Source organism: Panthera uncia, chromosome X (genome assembly GCF_023721935.1).
Source record: "Panthera uncia isolate 11264 chromosome X, Puncia_PCG_1.0, whole genome shotgun sequence".
In the NCBI taxonomy this organism is placed as follows: domain Eukaryota; kingdom Metazoa; phylum Chordata; class Mammalia; order Carnivora; family Felidae; genus Panthera; species Panthera uncia.
The window spans coordinates 87,418,738-87,440,091 of record NC_064817.1 but is presented as its reverse complement, the minus strand read 5'-3'; the positions used below and the strand labels follow the sequence as shown (position 1 = coordinate 87,440,091).

The 21,354-nt window shown below is 40.0% G+C and overlaps 1 protein-coding gene across 1 annotated transcript in view; it reads right to left on the bottom strand.

Moving 5' to 3' along the window:
• Positions 1 to 17,960: 17,960 nt before the first annotated feature.
• The window catches only part of ALG13 (ALG13 UDP-N-acetylglucosaminyltransferase subunit), a 61,288-nt gene continuing 57,894 nt past the window's right edge, over positions 17,961 to 21,354 (bottom strand). The window contains 1 exon segment of the mRNA XM_049644200.1: positions 17,961 to 18,899. Coding sequence (XP_049500157.1) covers positions 18,634 to 18,899 — 266 coding nt within the window. The 3' untranslated portion in view covers positions 17,961 to 18,633.

Genomic DNA, 21,354 nt, shown 5'->3' with positions numbered 1-21,354 from the left:
TACAAATTATTTGCCACAGCTTGAGAGTACCTCATCAGATTCCAAAGGTTAAAAATGAAGGTTAAAAAATGAAGTCCATAATACATATGGTTATCATGTTGATCCAATAACCCCTGAGAGATAATCTGCTGACCAACGGTGGGTTTGGGGGGGGTGTATTTTTTTTTTAACCAACATTAGCACAAAGTTATCCCCAACTTACACTCTAACATATGATCCAAACAGCCCTAGGTCTGGGTACTAGAGAGTAAATTAACAGTGCGTAGCTCAGAAAACTCAGAAGGTTAGGATGTTCTGTTCCTGTAAATTGCAACAGTAACAGAAATCCATCTAAAACCATGTGTGTACTTTCTGGTAAAAGTAAGTATAATGAAGCATTTTCAAATAATGCCTATATGCCTCCAAGAGAGCTTGTGACAGTGTAGTTTCTGTTATTTGAACAGATTCCCATTTCCAGCCCTAGCTTTGGTGACTGATGGTCAAAATATTTCACATGAACATGAGGTTCACATGAACAAGAAGTGAGGAGGGGGAGAACAGGAGGAAGTGTTGAAGAATAAAGCTCAGATCCAAGGAAAAACCATGAAGAGAACGAGATGCATCAAGACCCATATGGCAACAGACTGTCCCCAAGTAATTCTCTGATCATATCTCAAGTGATTGTTTACTCAAATTCAACTTCTCTCCTGCTTCACCAAGTGGGACTATCATAAATGGCCTTAACGTCAATAACAGGCTATTTTCCAGAAGGAAAGTTCCTAAATTTACAGATTCGACTTTTGCAACTGTCAGATTCACTTTCAATAATAAATAGAACCTGGGCTGCATCCCTAATTCATATTAACAGCACCCAATCCCAATACATGGCCCTACTTCATCAAAAGAAAAAGGTATCTCTTTCTCACAAATGCATGTACTTAGGATAACCTAGGTATAATTGTTCTGGCAGTTACTCTATTGATTTGTCAGAAAACGAGGGTAGCCATACAGCCATGCTCCAAAACAGTCTTCTCTCGGTTAGGTTCTAAAGACAGAATATGTATAAATTATAGCAGCCAATCTGTACTACTAAGAGAAACCAGTGTCATATTTCATGGGCAGTACATTTCTTTCCAGATCTCCTTAGGGTTATCGTCTTTATGACTTGGCTTACAACTTCACTAGCTACCTTGAGCCCTGGTTATGATGGGGATTGAGGACAGCTATTAAAGCTGAAGGGCAATTGCCGTAACATTCATCCTGGTGACATCAACATTTTTATTAACTCCAACTCAGAAAAATAGGAACTCTTAATACAGAAAAGAAGGAAAAGAGATCTGTGTTCATCTCTGGACCTCTGTAGACGCTCTGGACCGGCTACTATCAACAAAGGCATTTCAAATACAGTGCTTAAATATGTCATCTGACCCTAGAGAAGGTCTAAGCTGATGTGAGAGTCAATTTATAAACAAAGAAAATGAGAGCTAAGAAAGAACCTCAAAGAGAACCTACTCTATCGCAACCTCTTGTTTTACAAATAGAAAAAAAAAAAGGTCCGGAGAAGAATAATGACTTGTTCAAGGTCACAGAGACAGTCAATAAACCCAAACCTTCTAAATCACAGAAACAAGACATTTGTTATTAAGCATATATATTATATATTATACATACGAGATGTGAAAATGGAATAGCTGCTATATGTATGTTTTTGTCCATTTGCCTACAAACTTCAGAGTGACATATTTTTTAAAGTTTATTTATTTATTTTGAGAGAGAGAGACAGAGAGAGTGGGGGGGGGGCAGAGAGAGACGAGGAGAGAGAATCTCAAGCAGGCTCCACATCACCAGCACAGAGCCTGATGCGGGGCTCGATCCCATGAACTGTGAGGTCACGACGTGAGCCAAAAAAAAAAAAGAGTTGGGCACTTAACCCACTGAGCCACCTCGGCGCCCCGAGGCTGACATATTTTAAATGTAAAGCTAAAAATGTGCCCCAAGGTCAAATATAATAATACATGGTATAAGAGTCATTTACTACTTGTCTAAATACCTAATACCACGGTTCATCTCCATTATAGTTGGCCTTCTTCTCACTTCTAGACACCTGTACTTATTTGGTTGATTCCCATCATAATTACATCAGAGTGTCCCTGATCGTTAGCAAGGGTAAAAATCTTGCAATGAAAATGACCATTGTTGAAGTATCTCTACCACGTCTAACTTTAAGTCCAGGGGAGTACAAATTCAGAAGAAAGATTTTAGCTTTAAGTCCAGGGGAGTACAAAGACAGAGGAAAGACTTCAAATTCAATTTTCACTCTTCTCTGGCCTAATTTAGGCTATTTAAGCTAAGTCCAAAACATCTAAACATCTGTCTGCAATTTGATTAAAGAACTTAAAGAAAAAAACCTAGGGCCTCTACCTTTTGCGAATGACTTCAATAGTAATCAAATACTTTTTCAGTAAGAACTTCACAGTTCTTAGGGCAGTGCAAACCTCTCCTGTAAATTTCATTGAATTTCAGTGAAAGACATGAGTTGACACCTTAGCCAGAAAATAGCAGTGGCCATTTGATATTCCTATTGCCTTGTGAGTGAGACTCAAGTGGTATTTTGACTGAACAGTTTAGGTGGCCCAGACCTTGCTTTATTAAATCATCAGGTAAAAAGTACCTGAAGTTATTAGGCAGACATTCTTCCCTGTTTAAAAGTACATAAGAAAAACTGACTATATTATTTTGGTAATCAAGTTTTCAAAACTGCTAACAAACAGATTGTTTGTATGGACATAGCCAATGGAAATTGATGGGATCGTTCAGATCCTTTAAACAGTTTCTTCACATCTACTTGTCAGCTCCCTCTAACTCCTGTGGCTTTGCCTCAAATCTATGGGCATTTTAGAATGTTTCTCTGGCTGACTTTATCTAGATAATTGTTCCATATATCCACTTTGCTGGTGTACAACTAACCACTGGAACAGAGTACCACAGTTCAATGCGAGCACACTTTACTACAGAGAAGTGCTATTTCTACTGTATCTCCAAATCACATTTTATCCAACAGAAGTGGGTTTTGGCTTGCATTGCTTTTAGGCAGAGGTTTGTAACAGTGAGAACCTTAGTTGTGTTATACACACGCACACGCATACACACACGCGCATGCACACAATGAAACTTAACAGCATTTGTTTGTTCTGTCCTTGGCCCTTCCTCTTTTTGGGTAATTATTTGATCATTTTTAAGGAAGGAGGAGAAGTAACTTCAATGGAAAGAAACTTCCTGAGATATGGTGAGGAATTTCTCAAATAAGTTGCCACGACAGTATCTCCTGTAGCACAATTATTAATACTGAAAGCCCTCAGAATTTCAGGTTTCTGGTTTGAAGAAAAATAAAGCATTTAGGTTAGAAAAGAACATACCTGTAAAAATAAAAATACACATTTTTAGTGAATTAAACCTGCATACTTTGGATTTATTGCATACTTGAGCTATTACTATTCATATGCTAGTATGTGGTTTTAGGATTTCCATCTGTAGGCTACATGGTGGTCCAGAGAAGAAGATACTGGTAGGTGGTTTTGAGAGCTTTACTCTTAGAAAATGAAACAAAGGAATTAGTTGCTTGGAATGATACGGGCTGCAGGCTAGGGTGCTCTGGCATGTTTAAGCTCAGTATTTGTTTTATCCCTACTCTTGAGTGGACTTGTACCTGATACTTGTTAGTTTATTTGGTCTGAGTTGTAGTCATTCATTTTTTAAAGATCTACCATCAATGTTTGTGGTACTTGAGACTCATGTACATATTAAGGATTATAATGTTTTAATATAAAATTAAGTGGAATGCCCTTATGCCAGAAGCTGGCTTTCTCCTCTGGTGTGAAAAGCTAGGAAAGCTTTGTAGAAACTTCCGGTTACTACACAAATAAAAGACAAGTTTTGTAGGAACGGGAAGAGCCCACCGCCCTTGACCGCTGTAATCAATCAACTTTCCTCAGTCCATAAGTGTAACACACACTACCCTCATTCTGGACCCTCAAAAAGAAAAGGCCTTTTCAGAACTCTCCAAATGACTCGATAGAACCAAAAAGACCAAATGAAGAAGTAGCTAAGAATGGCCTTCAGCGTAAAGGTCATTTTCACCAATTTGCAGTATATTTTGCCCTCTGACGTCATCTATGAGCAGGTTTCAGGGAATCTAACCTCCCAGGAGCTGCACCTCAGCACACGCACACACACGTAGCAAGGCCATACGCTTGGTGGCACTTGAACGAGTAGGCGGCAGTGTACCTTTTATTTTACCCTAGGGTGGCCAACCACAGTTGAGCTGGGCTTGGCCACTTTATGCCTTTCCCGCAAAGCACTCATTCCCCAAAATACTCATTGCCACCAACTGCCTTCCAATTTAGAAACCTTCTTGACAGTTCTCCGGTCTTATACAACCCTTAAAACTGACCCTTGGAAGACAAGACAAACAAGAGGCTTTGAGGTACTTGGATGGTGAGGGTGTAGTAAGAGACAGATGCAAAAGCTTGTAAAGAAAGAGTATGGACAAACACTTTAGAACATAGGGGGCTAAACCACCAAATTGTCAAACTCTTTAGATGACCAAACTGAGATGGGGTTCCCCAATAATTAAAAAAAAATGTAGTTCCTGAAATAAAACACTAACATCACCATTTTTTCACTCAAAAAAATCCAGAAGTGCCACAGTGTATGAAAACTAGCTCTGAACAAACTGTAATCCTTTTGCAAAGTTCGGGTCAAATTCCGTTTGAGTTTCAGATCACAGCAATTTCTCACCTTGTGATCACTGTGTTGATAAGCTCAACAGAGTGAGACTCAAAGGCTACATTTTAAATCGTGCACTATCACTGATTGACTTTTATAAATATGCCCTTCTGATCAGTTACCGGCCTTGATCTCTCCAAATTTTATCTAAGGAAGAAAATGACTTTGTTCAAACTCTACATCAAAGAGAAAGAAGAGGTCAAGTTGGGGGAGGGGAGTATAGAAGAAAGCTAGATTCTATACCTGGTATCATGTTTTAGCCTCAAAAATGTGGAATAAACGTATCAACTGAGATTATTAAAGGAGACTGATCATTTTCACACGCATGCTGGAACGTATGTGCCCAAATGAATGCGGTTCTTCAAACTAATCATCTTAAGCCACACCCATGTGTGAAGGCTGCCATTACTCAAACCATTGTGGACTTCTGCTTTTGGGAAGCCTTTAAACATCCGTAATATTCTCAATGGTAGAAAGATCCTCAATGGTAGAAAACTATGATCCTGTAAGACAAAATTTTTAGAAAGCAACAGTCAAAAGTAATTTTTAGGTCCATATTTGGTCAAAAATTGGGGTGATCCAGTGGAGTTCTAATTTTTCTGGTTCAAGCGCTAATACATAATAAGCACTTCATTAGGTACAAGTATAAAATGAGACAGTTTCTTGTGTGATTTGTAAAGCGACCTGACACTCTTTGGAAACCAGTTAATTTTTTTTCTTACCAACTTTATTATAGAGTAATAACTGGTGTACACTTGCCTGCATCCTTACTTTAATGTGTGCAATTCAGTGAGTTTTCACAGTTGTATCTATCCCTGGAACCATCACCAACGTTAAGATGCAAAACTTTCTGGGGCACCCGGGTGGCTCAGTCGGTTAAGCGTCTGACTCGTAATTTTGGCTCAGGCCATGATCTCACAGTTCATGGGGTTGAGCCCCACATTGGGCTCTGCGCTGACAGCATGGAACATGCTTGAGATTCTCTCTCTCTCTCTCTCTCTCTCTCTCTCAAAATAAACATTAAAAAACATTCCAACATCCCCAAAGAGTCCTTGTCCCTCTCAGCAGTCTGAAATCTAGTTTTAGACATGCTTGGGACAGCGAGTGGCAGTCTTACTGAAATATGTGCATCTAAAGCCTCCCGAGGAGGAAACATTAAAGAACACCACATTTAGGTATACAACCTCCACGGATTTGGGAACAACCATAATGACTGAACCCTTGAAACATTTGTGTTTAATAGTGAAACACATTCCGAGTTCCAACAGCTTGTTATAAATAAACCCAGCATTGGCTTCCAAAACCTTATTTGATGCATTAGAAATGTACTTCATGATCAGAGGTTCTGACAACTAGGCTGTTAGCAGGAAGAAGGGGCAGTAAAGAAAAGCCCCAGCCTTTGGAGAAATAGAGGGGGTGGGTGTTCGTTGAACTTAGGAGGAACTCTGGCAGCAGAAGTAGGAGGTGGCTCTAGAGGGAGGATGGCGGCAGCTAGCTGAATGTTCGAGTCATTTGAAAATCACATGTATTTCCTGTGTAGGGTCTAGTTATATTAAGGTAAAGCTTTATCACTTCATGGTCACACCGTGCAGGACTTCCTTTTACAACATATATTAAGTGATCAGTTTCAACAACCAAAGCAATGGAGCCTGTAGTCCAACAAGCACAGCGAAAAATGTACTTAGTATACTTGAACAGGAGAAGCAGAACTCTAAAGTGTCTAACAGGAGCATTGGAACCAATGACACTAGAACGAATGTCGTGGGAGTTCATCAGGAAATCTCTAAACCCAAAGGGTTGAACACATTAGTCTCTGGCTTTCTTAATGCTAAAGGCAATCCGATTTGATAAATTATTAGCTATGAAATTTTTAACTGTTCAAACTGTTACTTTAACATAGTAAAAGTAAACCCAAATGTTTTCTTATGTCAACTGTAAAGGTAAAGACTTTCTCAAGGACATTTAAGTATGAATAAACACATCCTTCTCAAGCGAAAACATTTCTTTTTGTTTCTTATAACATGGGAATGCACACCAGTGGTAGTATTCAAGAAAGTATCAATATTTAAACCTTTCACAGAATTGTTTCCAGATTTCTCAAAAACGAGGTTGAAACTGCGACTGAAGAGCTTCTGCCTATTCAAAACAATGAATGTAGTTTGGAACTAACATTTGACGCAAGACAAAGAATTGTAAAGAACACAGGTGGTGTTTAATTCACTTTCTTAACCTAGTTGACAGCCCCAATCACACATTGCCATACAGAAAATGTTTGCATCGAACTCAAGATGAAAATTGTATCTCTTGGGCTTAATCATGAAAAGGGAAAATTCCAAATGTGTTTGTGTAAATGTCATTTTGGCTTTGCAGACAACAATTTTAAAAGCTAAAACCTCCTTGAGTAACCTTACTTTTATTTAAGTACTTTCTGTAAGAAGTGCAAAGTTAGTGTCATCTTTAAATGTGTTAAAAATACTGTACAAAATGGTTTTGTGTATTTTTAGCTTCAGTATAAACAAAAATAAAGCATTGACTTTTTCCCCGAAATGAATGGCTGCTCAGAATTAAGGTGTTTTGTTTCTCCGTTTTCCAGTTGTTTATAGCCGCCTATTATTAACAAACATTTGTGAACAATGGATTTTACACTATAATTTAACCAACAGACACTTCAGGGAGACCTCTGCAGTCCAATATATTTTGAAAAGTAGATGATTGAGAATAAACATTATTAGTGTCCTGTTATACTTACCATTAGAGCTATTAAATATTTAAAAATTGAATAAGCACTCATAAAGAACTTTGAGATAATGACACGAAGAGACCAATAGTTATAAAGCTATAGCTCGCACATTGAGAAACCTTACAGGCCTTATCCTCAAAATTTTTTATTCGTTATTGAGTACCCAAAGTACAAGTTGTGCAGAACAGTTTGGATCCGTGGGCCAGTAGAAAGAGACATAAAGTGGGGTTAGGCTGGTCATTATTAAACTGGTATAATCTGAGTACATTTGGGTAATATTTCCTCAAGTATCAGTTGATGCTTTTTTTTTGTAGTAAGACCTTTCAGCAATTAGCTTTCCCCTAATTAATTCAGATCCCTGAAGTTTGTTTGTATTTTTTTTATTTTTTATTTTTTTTCAATATATGAAATTTATTGTCAAATTGGTTTCCATACAACACCCAGTGCTCATCCCAAAAGGTGCCCTCCTCAATACCCATCACCCACCCTCCCCCCCCTTCGCCCCCCCCCCCCCATCAACCCTCAGTTTGTTCTCAGTTTTTAACAGTCTCTTATGCTTTGGCTCTCTCCCACTCTAACCTCTTTTTTTTTTTTTCCTTCCCCTCCCCCATGGGTTTCTGTTAAGTTTCTCAGGATCCACATAAGAGTGAAACCATATGGTATCTGTCTTTCTCTGTATGACTTATTTCACTTAGCATCACACTCTCCAGTTCCATCCACGTTGCTACAAAGGGCCATATTTCATTCTTTCTCATTGCCACGTAGTATTCCATTGTGTATATAAACCACAATTTCTTTATCCATTCATCAGTTGATGGACATTTAGGCTCTTTCCATAATTTGGCTATTGTTGAGAGTGCTGCTGTAAACATTGGAGTACACGTGCTCCTATGCATCAGCACTCCTGTATCCCTGGGATAAATTCCTAGCAGTGCTACTGCTGGGTCATAGGGTAGGTCTGTTTTTAATTTTTTGAGGAACCTCCACACTGTTTTCCAGAGTGGCTGCACCAGTTTGCATTCCCACCAACAGTGCAAGAGGGTTCCCGTTTCTCAGTTTTTCCCCATTGAGGATGATGTTAGCTGTGGGCTTTTCATAAATGGCTTTTATGATGTGTAAGTATGTTCCTTCTATCCCGACTTTCTCAAGGGTTTTTATTAAGAAAGGGTGCTGGATTTTGTCAAAGGCCTTTTCTGCATCTATTGACAGGATCATATGGTTCTTCTCTTTTTTTTATTAATGTGATATATCACGTTGATTGATTTGCGAATGTTGAACCAGCCCTGCATCCCAGGAATGAATCCCACTTGATCATGGTGAATAATTCTTTTTATATGCTGTTGAATTCGATTTGCTAGTATCTTACTGAGAATTTTTGCATCCATATTCATCAGGGATATTGGCCTGTAGTTCTCTTTTTTTACTGGGTCTCTGTCTGGTTTAGGAATCAAAGTAATACTGGCTTCATAGAATGAGTCTGGAAGTTTTCCTTCCCTTTCTATTTCTTGGAATAGCTTGAGAAGGATAGGTATTATCTCTGCTTTAAACGTCTGGTAGAACTCCCCTGGGAAGCCATCTGGTCCTGGACTCTTATTTGTTGGGAGATTTTTGATAACCGATTCAATTTCTTCGCTGGTTATGGGTCTGTTCAAGCTTTCTATTTCCTCCTGATTGAGTTTTGGAAGAGTGTGGGTGTTTAGGAATTTGTCCATTTCTTCCAGGTTGTCCAATTTGTTGGCATACAATTTTTCATAGTATTCCCTGATAATTGTTTGTATCTCTGAGGGATTGGTTGTAATAATTCCATTTTCATTCATGATTTTATCTATTTGGGTCATCTCCCTTTTCTTTTTGAGAAGCCTGGCTAGAGGTTTGTCAATTTTGTTTATTTTTTCTAAAAACCAACTCTTGGTTTCGTTGATCTGCTCTACCGTTTTTTTAGATTCTATATTGTTTATTTCTGCTCTGATCTTTATTATTTCTCTTCTTCTGCTGGGTTTAGGCTGTCTTTGCTGTTCTGCTTCTATTTCCTTTAGGTGTGCTGTTAGATTTTGTATTTGGGATTTTTCTTGTTTCTTGAGATAGGCCTGGATTGCGATGTATTTTCCTCTCAGGACTGCCTTCGCTGCATCCCAAAGCATTTGGATTGTTGTATTTTCATTTTCGTTTGTTTCCATATATTTTTATTTTTTATTTTTTTTTTTTTTAATTTTTTTTTTTCAACATTTTTTATTTATTTTTGGGACAGAGAGAGACAGAGCATGAACGGGGGAGGGGCAGAGAGAGAGGGAGACACAGAATCGGAAACAGGCTCCAGGCTCCGGGCCATCAGCCCAGAGCCCGACGCGGGGCTCGAACTCACGGACCGCGAGATCGTGACCTGGCTGAAGTCGGACGCTTAACCGACTGCGCCACCCAGGCGCCCCTCCATATATTTTTAAATTTCTTCTCTAATTGCCTGGTTGACCCACTCATTCTTTAGTAGGGTGTTCTTTAATCTCCATGCTTTTGGAGGTTTTCCAGGCTTTTTCCTGTGGTCGATTTCAAGCTTCATAGCATTGTGGTCTGAAAGTATGCATGGTATAATTTCAATTCTTGTAAACTTATGAAGGGCTGTTTTGTGACCCAGTATATGATCTATCTTGGAGAATGTTCCATGTGCACTCGAGAAGAAAGTATATTCTGTTGCTTTGGGATGCAGAGTTCTAAATGTATCTGTCAAGTCCATCTGATCCAATGTATCATTCAGGGCCCTTGTTTCTTTATTGACCATGTGTCTAGATGATCTATCCATTTCTGTAAGTGGGGTGTTAAAGTCCCCTGCAATGACCACATTCTTATCAATAAGGTTGCTTATGTTTATGAGTAATTGTTTTATATATTTGGGGGCTCCGGTATTTGGCGCATAGACATTTATAATTGTTAGCTCTTCCTGATGGATAGACCCTGTAATTATTATATAATGCCCTTCTTCATCTCTTGTTACAGCCTTTAATTTAAAGTCTAGTTTGTCTGATATAAGTATGGCTACTCCAGCTTTCTTTTGGCTTCCAGTAGCATGATAAATAGTTCTCCATCCCCTCACTCTCAATCTAAAGGTGTCCTCAGATCTCAAATGAGTCTCTTGTAGACAGCAAATAGATGGGTCTTGTTTTTTTATCCATTCTGATACCCTATGTCTTTTGGTTGGCGCATTTAATCCATTTACATTCAGTGTTATTACAGAAAGATACGGGTTTAGAGTCATTGTGATGTCTGTATGTTTTATGCTTGTAGTGATGTCTCTGGTACTTTGTCTCACAGGATCCCCCTTAGGATCTCTTGTAGGGCTGGTTTAATGGTGACAAATTCCTTCAGTTTTTGTTTGTTTGGGAAGACCTTTATCTCTCCTTATATTCTAAATGACAGACTTGCTGGATAAAGGATTCTCGGCTGCATATTTTTTCTGTTTAGCACACTGAAGATCTCGTGCCAATCCTTTCTGGCCTGCCAAGTTTCAAAGGAGAGATCAGTCACGAGTCTTATCGGTCTCCCTTTATATGTGAGGGCACGTTTATCCCTTGCTGCTTTCAGAATTTTCTCTTTATCCTTGTATTTTGCCAGTTTCACTATGATATGTCGTGCAGAAGATCGATTCAAGTGACGTCTGAAGGGAGTTCTCTGTGCCTCTTGGATTTCAATGCCTTTTTCCTTCCCCAGTTCAGGGAAGTTCTCAGCTATTATTTCTTCAAGTACCCCTTCAGCACCTTTCCCTCTCTCTTCCTCCTCTGGGATACCAATTATGCGTATATTATTTCTTTTTTAGTGTATCACTTAGTTCTCTAATTTTCCCCTCATACTCCTGGATTTTTTTATCTCTTTCTCTCAGCTTCCTCTTTTTCCATAACTTTATCTTCTAGTTCAACTATTCTCTCCTCTGCCTCTTCAATCCGAGCCGTCATCGTTTCCATTTTGTTTTGCATTTCGTTTAAAGCGTTTTTCAGCTCCTCGTGACTGTACCTTAGTCCCTTGATCTCTGTAGCAAGAGATTCTCTGCTGTCCTCTATACTGTTTTCAAGCCCAGCGATTAATTTTATGACTATTATTCTAAATTCACTTTCTGTTATATTATTTAAATCCTTTTTGATCAGTTCATTAGCTGTTGTTGTTTCCTGGAGATTCTTCTGAGGGGAATTCTTCCATTTGGTCATTTTGGATAGTCCCTGGAGTGGTGAGGACCTGCAGGGCACTTCCCCTGTGCTGTGGTGTATAACTGGAGTTGGTGGGCGGGGCTGCAGTCAGAGCTGATGTCTGCCCCCAGCCCACCGCTGGGGCCACAGTCAGACTGGTGTGTGCCTTCTCTTCCCCTCTCCTAGGGGCGGGATTCACTGTGGGGTGGCGTGTCCCGTCTGGGCTACTTGCACACTGCCAGGCTTGTGTTGCTGGGGATCTGGGGTATTAGCTGGGGTGGGTAGGCAAGGTGCACGGGGGCTGGAGGGGCAGGCTTAGCTCGCTTCTCCTTAGGTGATCCACTTCAGGAGGGGCCCTGTGGCAGCGGGAGGGAGTCAGATCCGCTGCCGGAGGTTTGGCTCCGCAGAAGCACAGAGTTGGGTGTTTGCGCGGAGCGAGCAAGTTCCCTGGCAGGAACTGGTTCCCTTTGGGATTTTGGCTGGGGGATGGGCGGGGGAGATGGCGCTGGCGCCTTTGTTCCCCGCCAAGCTGAGCTCTGCCGTCCGGGGGCTCGGCAGCTCTCCCTCCCTTTGTCCTCCAGCCTTCCCGCTTTCCGAGCAGAGCTGTTAACTTATGACCTCCCAGACGCTAAGTCGCGCTTGCTGTCGGAACACACTCTGTCCGGCCCCTCCGCTTTTGCCAGCCAGACTCGGGGGCTCTGCTTGGCCGGCGAGCCGCCCCTCCGCCCCGGCTCCCTCCCGCCAGTCCGTGGAGCGCGCACCGCCTCGCCGCCCTTCCTACCCTCTTCCGTGGGCCTCTCGTCTGCGCTTGGCTCCGGAGACTCCGTTCTGCTAATCCTCTGGCGGTTTTCTGGGTTCTTTAGGCAGGTGTAGGTGGAATCTAAGTGATCGGCAGGACGCGCGGTGAGCCCAGCGCCCTCCTACGCCGCCATCTTCCAACCTCTCCAGTTTGTTTGTATTTTAATAACTAACATTAACTTTTAGGCCACCAGAGAACTGGTTAGCATACCAGAACAGCTTAACTTTCAGCCAAATAACTCGCTTGCAAGTCCTGGACTAATTATTTAAACTATGATTGGGTGTATAACATATAATACACATTAGTTAGGTAAGGACACCTAAATAGGCAGTAATATAGCTGAAAACGATCTGCAACTGGCATACGGAATAAACCCCTATAACTCAATAATAAAAATACAACAAATTTGAACACACTTCAATAAGGAATGTATACAACTGGCAAATAAGCACATGAAAAACTACTCAACATGGTCTTGGGAAATGCAAATTAAAACCACAATGAGAGGGGCGCCTGGGTGGTTCGGTCAGTTTAAGTGTCTGAACTGATACTCTGATTCATTTATAAACACTTTGAAAAATAAACTAAACCGTGAAGGGGGGGAATCAGAAGGAATAGTGGTTGCCTAGGGTACACCCCAGCTGGGGTGACAGAGATTGACTGGGAAGGAGCACGAGGGAGTTTCCTGGGGCGATGGAAATGTTATCTTGACAAAGGCTGGAGATTCACAGATGCAGGATTTGTCAAAATTCATTGCATCAAAAACTTCAAGATTTGTGTATTTCATCGCATGTAAATTTTACCTTAAAATAAAAAAAGTGAACCTTTAATAAATGCTAAATTCTAGCTAACAATATGCATGCTGAAATGTTTAGAAGTGAAATGTACTTGAGTCTGCAATTTTCTTTGTACTGCATCAAACACCAAGGCTTTATAGATGGATATGTGAAAAGCCGAGTAAAGTGTTAATTGTAAAATCTAGGTGGTGGGTACACAGATGTTCACTGCACCATTACTTCAGTTTTCCTGTATGTTTAAACTTTTTTCATATTAGGGGAGCCTGGGTGGCTCAGTTGGTTAAGCATCCGACTGTGGTTCAGGAGTTCGAGCCCCGTGTCAGGGCCTGTGCTGACAGCTCAGAGCTTGGAGCCTGCTTCTGATTCTGTGTCTCCCTGTCTCTCTGCCCCTCTTCCCTGCTCGCACTCTGTTGGCCTCTCTCTCAAAAGTAAATAAATGTTAAAAAAAAAATTAGGGGCGCCTGGGTGGCTCAGTCGGTTGAGTGTCTGACTTTGGCTCAGGTCATGATCTCGTGGTTTGTGAGTTCGAGCCCCGCGTCGGGCTCTGTGCTGACGGCTCAGAGCCTGGAGCCTGCTTCAGATTCCGTGTCTCCCTCCCTCTCTCGCTGCTCCTCCACCACTCACACTCTCTCAAAAATAAATAAACATTAAAAAATTTTTTTAAATTTTTTTCATAATAAAATGTTGAAAATAAAATGTAAGCAGTGAGTAAAGAACTAGGTTAACTAAAGGCAAATCTATATACCGTGTTTCAAAACTAGCAGGGTAAACTTCTTGGGTGGTTGAAGCTATTTTAGCAGAGTGAGAGGAATGAAAGAAAATTAAAATCAAAATTCAACAGCTGAAGCAGGCAAAACAACAGAGTATAAAATGGTGGAGTTTTCGGTTTTGGGGGATTGTTTTTGTAGGGATATCCATGCAGAACTTTAGTTTCTATTTTACTGTGGTAAGAACACTTACCATGAGAGCTACCCTCTTAACAGATTTTAAGTGTACAATACAGAATTGTTATCTAGAGCCACAATGTTGTACAGATCTCTAGAACCTCATCTTGCATAAATGAAATCTATCAAGATAAAAACTCAGATCTAATATACCAGTAAGTAAATAAAAGTTTTTTTTAAGTACAGAACTACAGTACTCTAATACTTCGAATTTTTTATGTTTATTTATTTTGAGAGAGCACGTGCAAGAGTTGAGGAGGGGCAGAGAGAAAATTCTCAAGCAGGCTCTGCACTGTCAGCGTAGAGCCTGATGCAGGGCTCAATTCCACAAACCCTGAGATTGTGACCTGAGCAGAAATCAATAGTCAGACACTTAACCGACTGAGCCATCCACGAGCCCCTAGAATTTTTTTTTTCTATAATTCTACAAATGATTTGAGAAACCTGCCTTGTATAGTTTGGAAAAAGCTGTAAGGTCTGCAAGAAAAGATGTTAGCTGTGTAGGTGAAGGGACTGACCGCCCAGAGAACACCAATAAATCAATACTATTAATCCGTAATGTTCGCTAAGATAGACCTTAACATTTTTATTCATTGCCCTGAATACTCCCAAGAGCTGATTCACTTTAATATCATTATTGTTGAATCACTTCCCCCAGCCCCCTTTCACAAGAGATACAGCCATTGGCAAGTACCTCTTACCAGGAAATAAACCCAAAAAACAAACAGCTGTTCAACAGCAAAGGATTTCCTGATTTCCGTGCTCCCCTCTGGCAGCCAGAAGAAGTGAACTCAAAAGTGTTGTATTATTAGGGAAATAATGAAGCAGTACCTGAAACAGCTCAATTAGTTTTAACTACAGATGTGTATCATGGCTTAACAAAATCTAGTTTTACAGGTAGCTAGTGAATATTCTTGAGAATTACAGAATTTGAAGAATCAGTTGCCTGTACTTACAGGCTTCTCCCAACCCCCAGGTATCCTGACAAGGTACCAATGTAGGGACCTTAGGTGACAGCCACTCTTAAATTGTTTTTCAGCAATCAAGGCAAAATGTTTTTAAACCTCAATTCTAACTTCATAAATATTTACTCTCCATATTGTCAAGGTTGTCAAGGTAGTTTTTAAAAAACGATTATGAAAGGTTTCAAACACTAAAGTAGAGGGACTTGCATTAATGAACCTAGGCTTTGACAATTATTCACCAATTAACAGGCAGCAAATCTTTCATCTATAAACCCTGCCACCCAGGTTTTGATGGGGTACCCAGATGTATCACTTTGGAGTGGTTTTAGTCCCACCCTAGTTACTAAACTCTGGTCCATCCTTTCCTGAAGCTACTTTTCCCCTAACACAGGGACCCCACACATCCCTGAAACTGCCTTTGATACCTGAAGAAGACAAGTGTTCCAATCAAGCTGCTCCGATGGAAACTTAACGTTCTAGGTGAAATGGAGGGAAACAAGAAGTTGTCTTTTGCTGTATAATTCTCCTGAGTTTAGTTTTTATTACAAGTGGAAATATAAATGGCTCCAAATAGGTTTCGTACAAAATGGACATTAAAAAAAAGTCATTTGTTCACGTACCACCCTCTGTCAATGGACTGTATCATTATTCAAGGAGATTTATGTCTGAATTAAGTTCTGCATGTCTGGTGTCCACATAAGAAATGATTTTGTACTTTTATCTATCTCCAAAGCTAATTAAAAGGTTATGCCTTGATTACAGGCTCCAAGGAAATCAAAGATGTTTGAAAACTTCACACGTCTTGAATTTCGATAGTAAAACAGATTCAGTATTTTCATGTGCTCTTTACCAAGGCAGAAAACTGCAATTAATTTTGAAGAAAAATATACACAGCATAAAAAAGAACTCTAATTGTTTTCCTCCCTATGGATGATTTAGCTTTCCACCTTTGCTTTGGTGTGATCACATCTATCTCAGGAAGGGGTGAAAGTAAAGGGTCAAGAACAAACCACTGTGCCTTTGTATCTCTTTCACTGTTTAACAATTCTAAATGGATGAAATTTGGTTGTAACAGCAGAGGAAAGAGGAGAAGGGCCCTACAGAGATAATATGTAAATATGCTTTTTGTTACATCAAGGGCCCTAAAGAGATAATATGTAAAATGAAGTCTACCACCATGTTTATACTATGAGGTTGATTAAACATATTAAGTCAGGGTTTTTTAATTACCAAAAAACAAACCACTTCCTTTTTATCTGGAAGCTACTTTCAAAAACCACTGCAGACTTCTGCAGCAGTACAGATTACCTTCACCCCCTCTCAACCCCCAAAACAACAGGAGGGTCAGGGTACACCCCTTGATTACGTGAGAAGATGGGTGTAATACATAAACGAGTGGACTACACTTGTATGTTTTAACAGACCATAAATGCTGTTGATTTCCACACTGGTAATATTTAACAATTAGGCTGACCTAGTGTACGCCACTGAGCTTCAGTTTTCTGGTTAAGTTACTAACTACCATCTCATTCAATCACATTAATTAGTAATGGGACTCAAGGCAAAGCAACAACCTACAAGTTTAAAATAAAAACAAATCAACTGGAAGCCTAAGGCAAACATGCTGGTCTCAGACTGATTTCCAGACCCACATTCTCAAGATAGACTAGAACCTTCTCAAACACCCTTAGAAGCTAATTAGTAAACCACTGGATACAGGACAGTCACTTGCTGAGAGTTCTGTATATTTCAGAAACATTAGTGTCTTTGAAAAATGTTGGAGAGGGGTTGCTGCATGTTTTAAGCTCGACTGAAACCTCTACTTAAAACAATTTGTAGGCTGCACAAATGGAGGACCCAGGAGGTTAGGAGAGAAGAAGCTAAAAACAAACACAGGTTGTTATAAAGATCCGTGCACTGGGTCCCATCTCTCCTTAGTAAAGCCTGATGCCAACTTGCACAGCAGGACTTAAGTGAAGGAGGTAAAAACAAAATACAACCAGTTCCAGATCTATTATGAAAGAGGAACCTTAACTAGTACATGATTTGGAACTCCTTACTATCTGTTATCTTGAGAACAGTACACTGAAGACTGCACATCTTCTTTAGAACGGCTTCCATTCCAGTTCTGACTGCTCAGGCACCACAAAACCTGGAGGTTTCAATGCTTCTTTGTGCCCAGGGTGTAGCGTAAGGTGGGAAAAAATGGATGGATTCACAAGCATAAAGAACCTTTAAAGATGGCATTATAAATAGGTTTTGTGGCAACCAAAGAACACTTTTTAAATAGCTGTTTGTCAGGTGAGATACAGCAAAGCATTCATTACAAATAACCCCAGAGGAGAACTGGCAGGTTCAGAAGATTCTGTGGTCTTTGGGTAGATGAAAGGGAAAAGACAGAAGGGCTGACAAAACGGGTCTCACAGAAGTCTGAGACAAGGCAGGCCTACAGATATAAAAGGTAAGTCCGAAAACAAAAACGGTAAGATAGAACTACTGGACATACAGCACAATGAGAAAGTAAGTCCAGATTAAAGTTCCATATGGGAATCAAGATTTAAAAAAAAAATAAAACAAACACCACCACAAATACAACTTAAAAAGGGACATACTCAAGGGAAAAGAACTAGACCTGGTCGTTTGCACTGCCAAGGTCTGAGATTTACATTTCAACTGGCCCCACCCGTTCATGTCATAAATTCACATTCTTTTGCCACCAAGACAGCAGGGGAAAAACGTATACAACGATCGAATGTATGGTACTCTTCACTGCCATGAAAAAGAAAACAAGGAAGAAAATCCCACTCATTTTAGCAATTTTAAATGCTAATTTTATTTACTGCTAAATGTGCAAACACCAATTCAATACTGTGCAGTAAAAGTTACATAAATCCAATATTAAACAATAGCATATGAAATAAGTAAAGCAGAGCACCATGTGCCTTCAAAACTGATTAATATCACAGAACACAATTCAGACAATTCTTAAAAAATCTGAAGAGGTCGCTCATTTAATATTTAGTTATCCAGAAGCCAATGCTCTTTTGTTTTTTACTTTCTAGAAACAAGTGAAAGTTATTCCAATTTTGCACGGTTTAACATGTTTGACATCTGAGCCAAGGAAACAGACCCTACGATTTATTCCTTTTATCAACTGGAACCATCAGCTAATACAAAGTTGACAAGCTGGCTGACAGGAGAACAGCTGAATACAATGAAATATGCTCAATATGGGGCTAGCTGTACAGCCATCTCCATTTCCTTATCCACAACCCAAAGTAATGTTCCTTTATTTAAAGTAGTATTTTAAATCAAAAGATAAAATAATCTTAAAGACAGATACCATAGTAACCACCCTAACCACCTAAATCACTTAAACACTAACATAAAACACTTTTTAAAAAAACCAAAATGGCAAAAAATGGCAGTGCAAGAATACTTCATACTGCTGAAGCTTACATGTTCTGAGGTATGTAATGAGAAGCTGAGGGAGGTGAAGCAACATAGCCAACTGGCCCAGGATTCATAGCACCATGAATTTGAGAAGAGCCACCACATGCTGCACCAACTGAATGCCAGGGGGCAACATAGGGATAATCGGGCACAACAGGAAGACAGGAATCAAAACCTGGCAATGGTGGAGGCCCATAGGGATCTGACATCACTGGATAATAGACTGCTCCAGGAGGGACAGATGCAGGGTCAGCATTTGGAACAGTACCTGAAACAAAGAATGCATATAGTACACACTTTAGGTACGAAGATTCACTAGAACATCAACACACATTAGAGGTCTTTACAGGTAGAAGTGAAATTTAGCATGAACTATGGGAAAGATCACAGCAAATGTGGTAAAAGAACTTTAGATAAGAACACTAGTGACTAAAGCAGGCTACCAAAAGCTTATATGAAAATTTCCCAACTAAAGAAATGTGTGTGTGCGCGCGCACGCCCAAGCACACGTGTCACGTGTCAAATGTATTCGACCTAGAGACAGTTATCTTTCTGGGATGATCTAGGTACCCACAGACTAAATACATACAGAAAACATTCTCTAGAGTCCTTCTAGTCAATGAAATTCTCATAAAGGGTAGGTCACGAGTAAGTTACCCAATAGTTTCCCACTGTAGCACATATCATCCAAATAACCATTTTGTATTACTTTAGCAATGAAAAACTCAAGTGCCTATACTTGAAGGTATAGTTCTGAAAAGCATCCTAAAGACCAAAAATTTGTCATCACTTGACCGGCATTAAGATCTTATCCTAGCATTATTTTAATGTTCCACCACTTAACTACCACAAGGGACTTTTAGTGGAAATAGATGCTGTTCTGACTTTGCTATAATGACCATGTAAATATTAAAAAGGAGTCATTCATTATCTGGGATAACTTAGAAGACTGACACTGCACTGTCTCATGGTGTACCACAGTTAAAAACAGCTCTATAAAAGGTACACGGTACAAAAATGCAATGAGGGGGACACTAACTTTTATTACTATGGGCCATATCACATCACCATACTAGGGATCATATTCTATAGTGCTAATATTCCCAAACCATTAATATGCTTTAAAAGGGAGGAGGAACAAAAGGAAAGTCACATTCTTCACCTATTCTAAATCCTTTAAAATGGGTCTCCATCTATACTGTACTGTGAACTAGAGCAACCATCTTTATGGTCTGGCACACTGGTCTCCAATGTTTTGGTCTCAGGACCCCGTTACACTCTTAAAAATTGAGGATCTCAGATAGCTTTGGTCTATGTGAATTAGATCTATCAATGTGTACTGTATTAGGAATTAAACTGAGAAAGTTAAAAGTATTTAATTCTGGTAAAAAAAAAAAAGCCCATTAATGTTCAAAGTTTTTTTTATAAAAAAAAGTTTACATTTCAAAACAAAAATATGAGACAAGTGCTATCATTTTACACACTTGTGCAAATCTTGAATGTATGATTTAATAGAGACAACTGGATTCTCACATCTGCTTCTGTATTTAATATAATATGCTGTTCTGAAGTATATGAAGAAAATCTGGCCTCCTACGGATACGTAGTTGGAAGAGAGAACCCTTTTAACAACCAGCCTTTTCAAATACATTCAGATATATTCTTTGATGCTACACCAAAACCAGGTAAGTGGTAGTTTCCAAAGGTTAGCAGCAATGTGGACTTTTTCATACTCAGTCAACATTAAAATCCACCGTTTTATCTTGCACTTTGAAATAGACCTTTTACAAAAACGTTACACAGGTAACACCATTCACTGGTAACCGGAGAAATATTATTTCATGGAGTTATATAAATCTCCCCAAATGTTGACACATTTCATTATACAATGTGAAAAAACACATTCCTTAATAGCCCCATCTATTTTTTTTTTTTTAAGATTTTATTTTTTTAGTAATCTCTACATCCAACATGGGGCTCAAACTCAACCTCGAGATGAAGAGTCTCATGCTCTACAGAGTCAGCCAGGTGCCCCAATAGCCCCACCTATCTTATTAGAAAAGTTAAGCATTGAGAAGCTGTCAAGTTCATGGTGGCAGATACAAGTTTTCCAAAATTCTAATTTTTATTTGAAAGCTGGAATTTTTATCTTTGACAACAAATTCTATCAGTTCTTTTTTTCCTGAAGTGACAGGCTCACGTTGAGAAAATGTCTGCCAGATCTCCAAGTCTAAATAACCATAGTTTGTCTATCATGTAAGTAAAAATAGTGTTGCATAAAAAGAGCTGGTTTAGCTCATTAGTCAATCTCACAAATCCTTAAGTTAATCATCCTTCAGTATGCACAGTAATTTATGAATACTTTCCATGTTGTCACATAGAATATTCAGTACAATTATTCAAAAACAAAGATTTAATAAAAATATTTTGATTTTATATATATATATAGAGAGAGAGAGAGAGGGACAGGGAGAGAGGGGGGAAGAGGGGGAGAGAAGAGGGGGAGAGAAAAAGGGGAGAGAGGGGGAGGGAGGGGGAGGGAGGGGGAGGGAGGGGGAGGGAGGGGGGGGGGGGGAGGGGGGGGGGGGGGGGGAGGGGGGGGGGGGGGGGGGGGGGGGGGGGGGGGGGGGGGGGGGGGGGGGAGAGGGGGGGGGGGGGGGGGGGGGGGGGGGGGGAGGGAGGGGGGGGGGGGGGGAGAGGGAGGGAGAGGGAGAGGGAGAGGC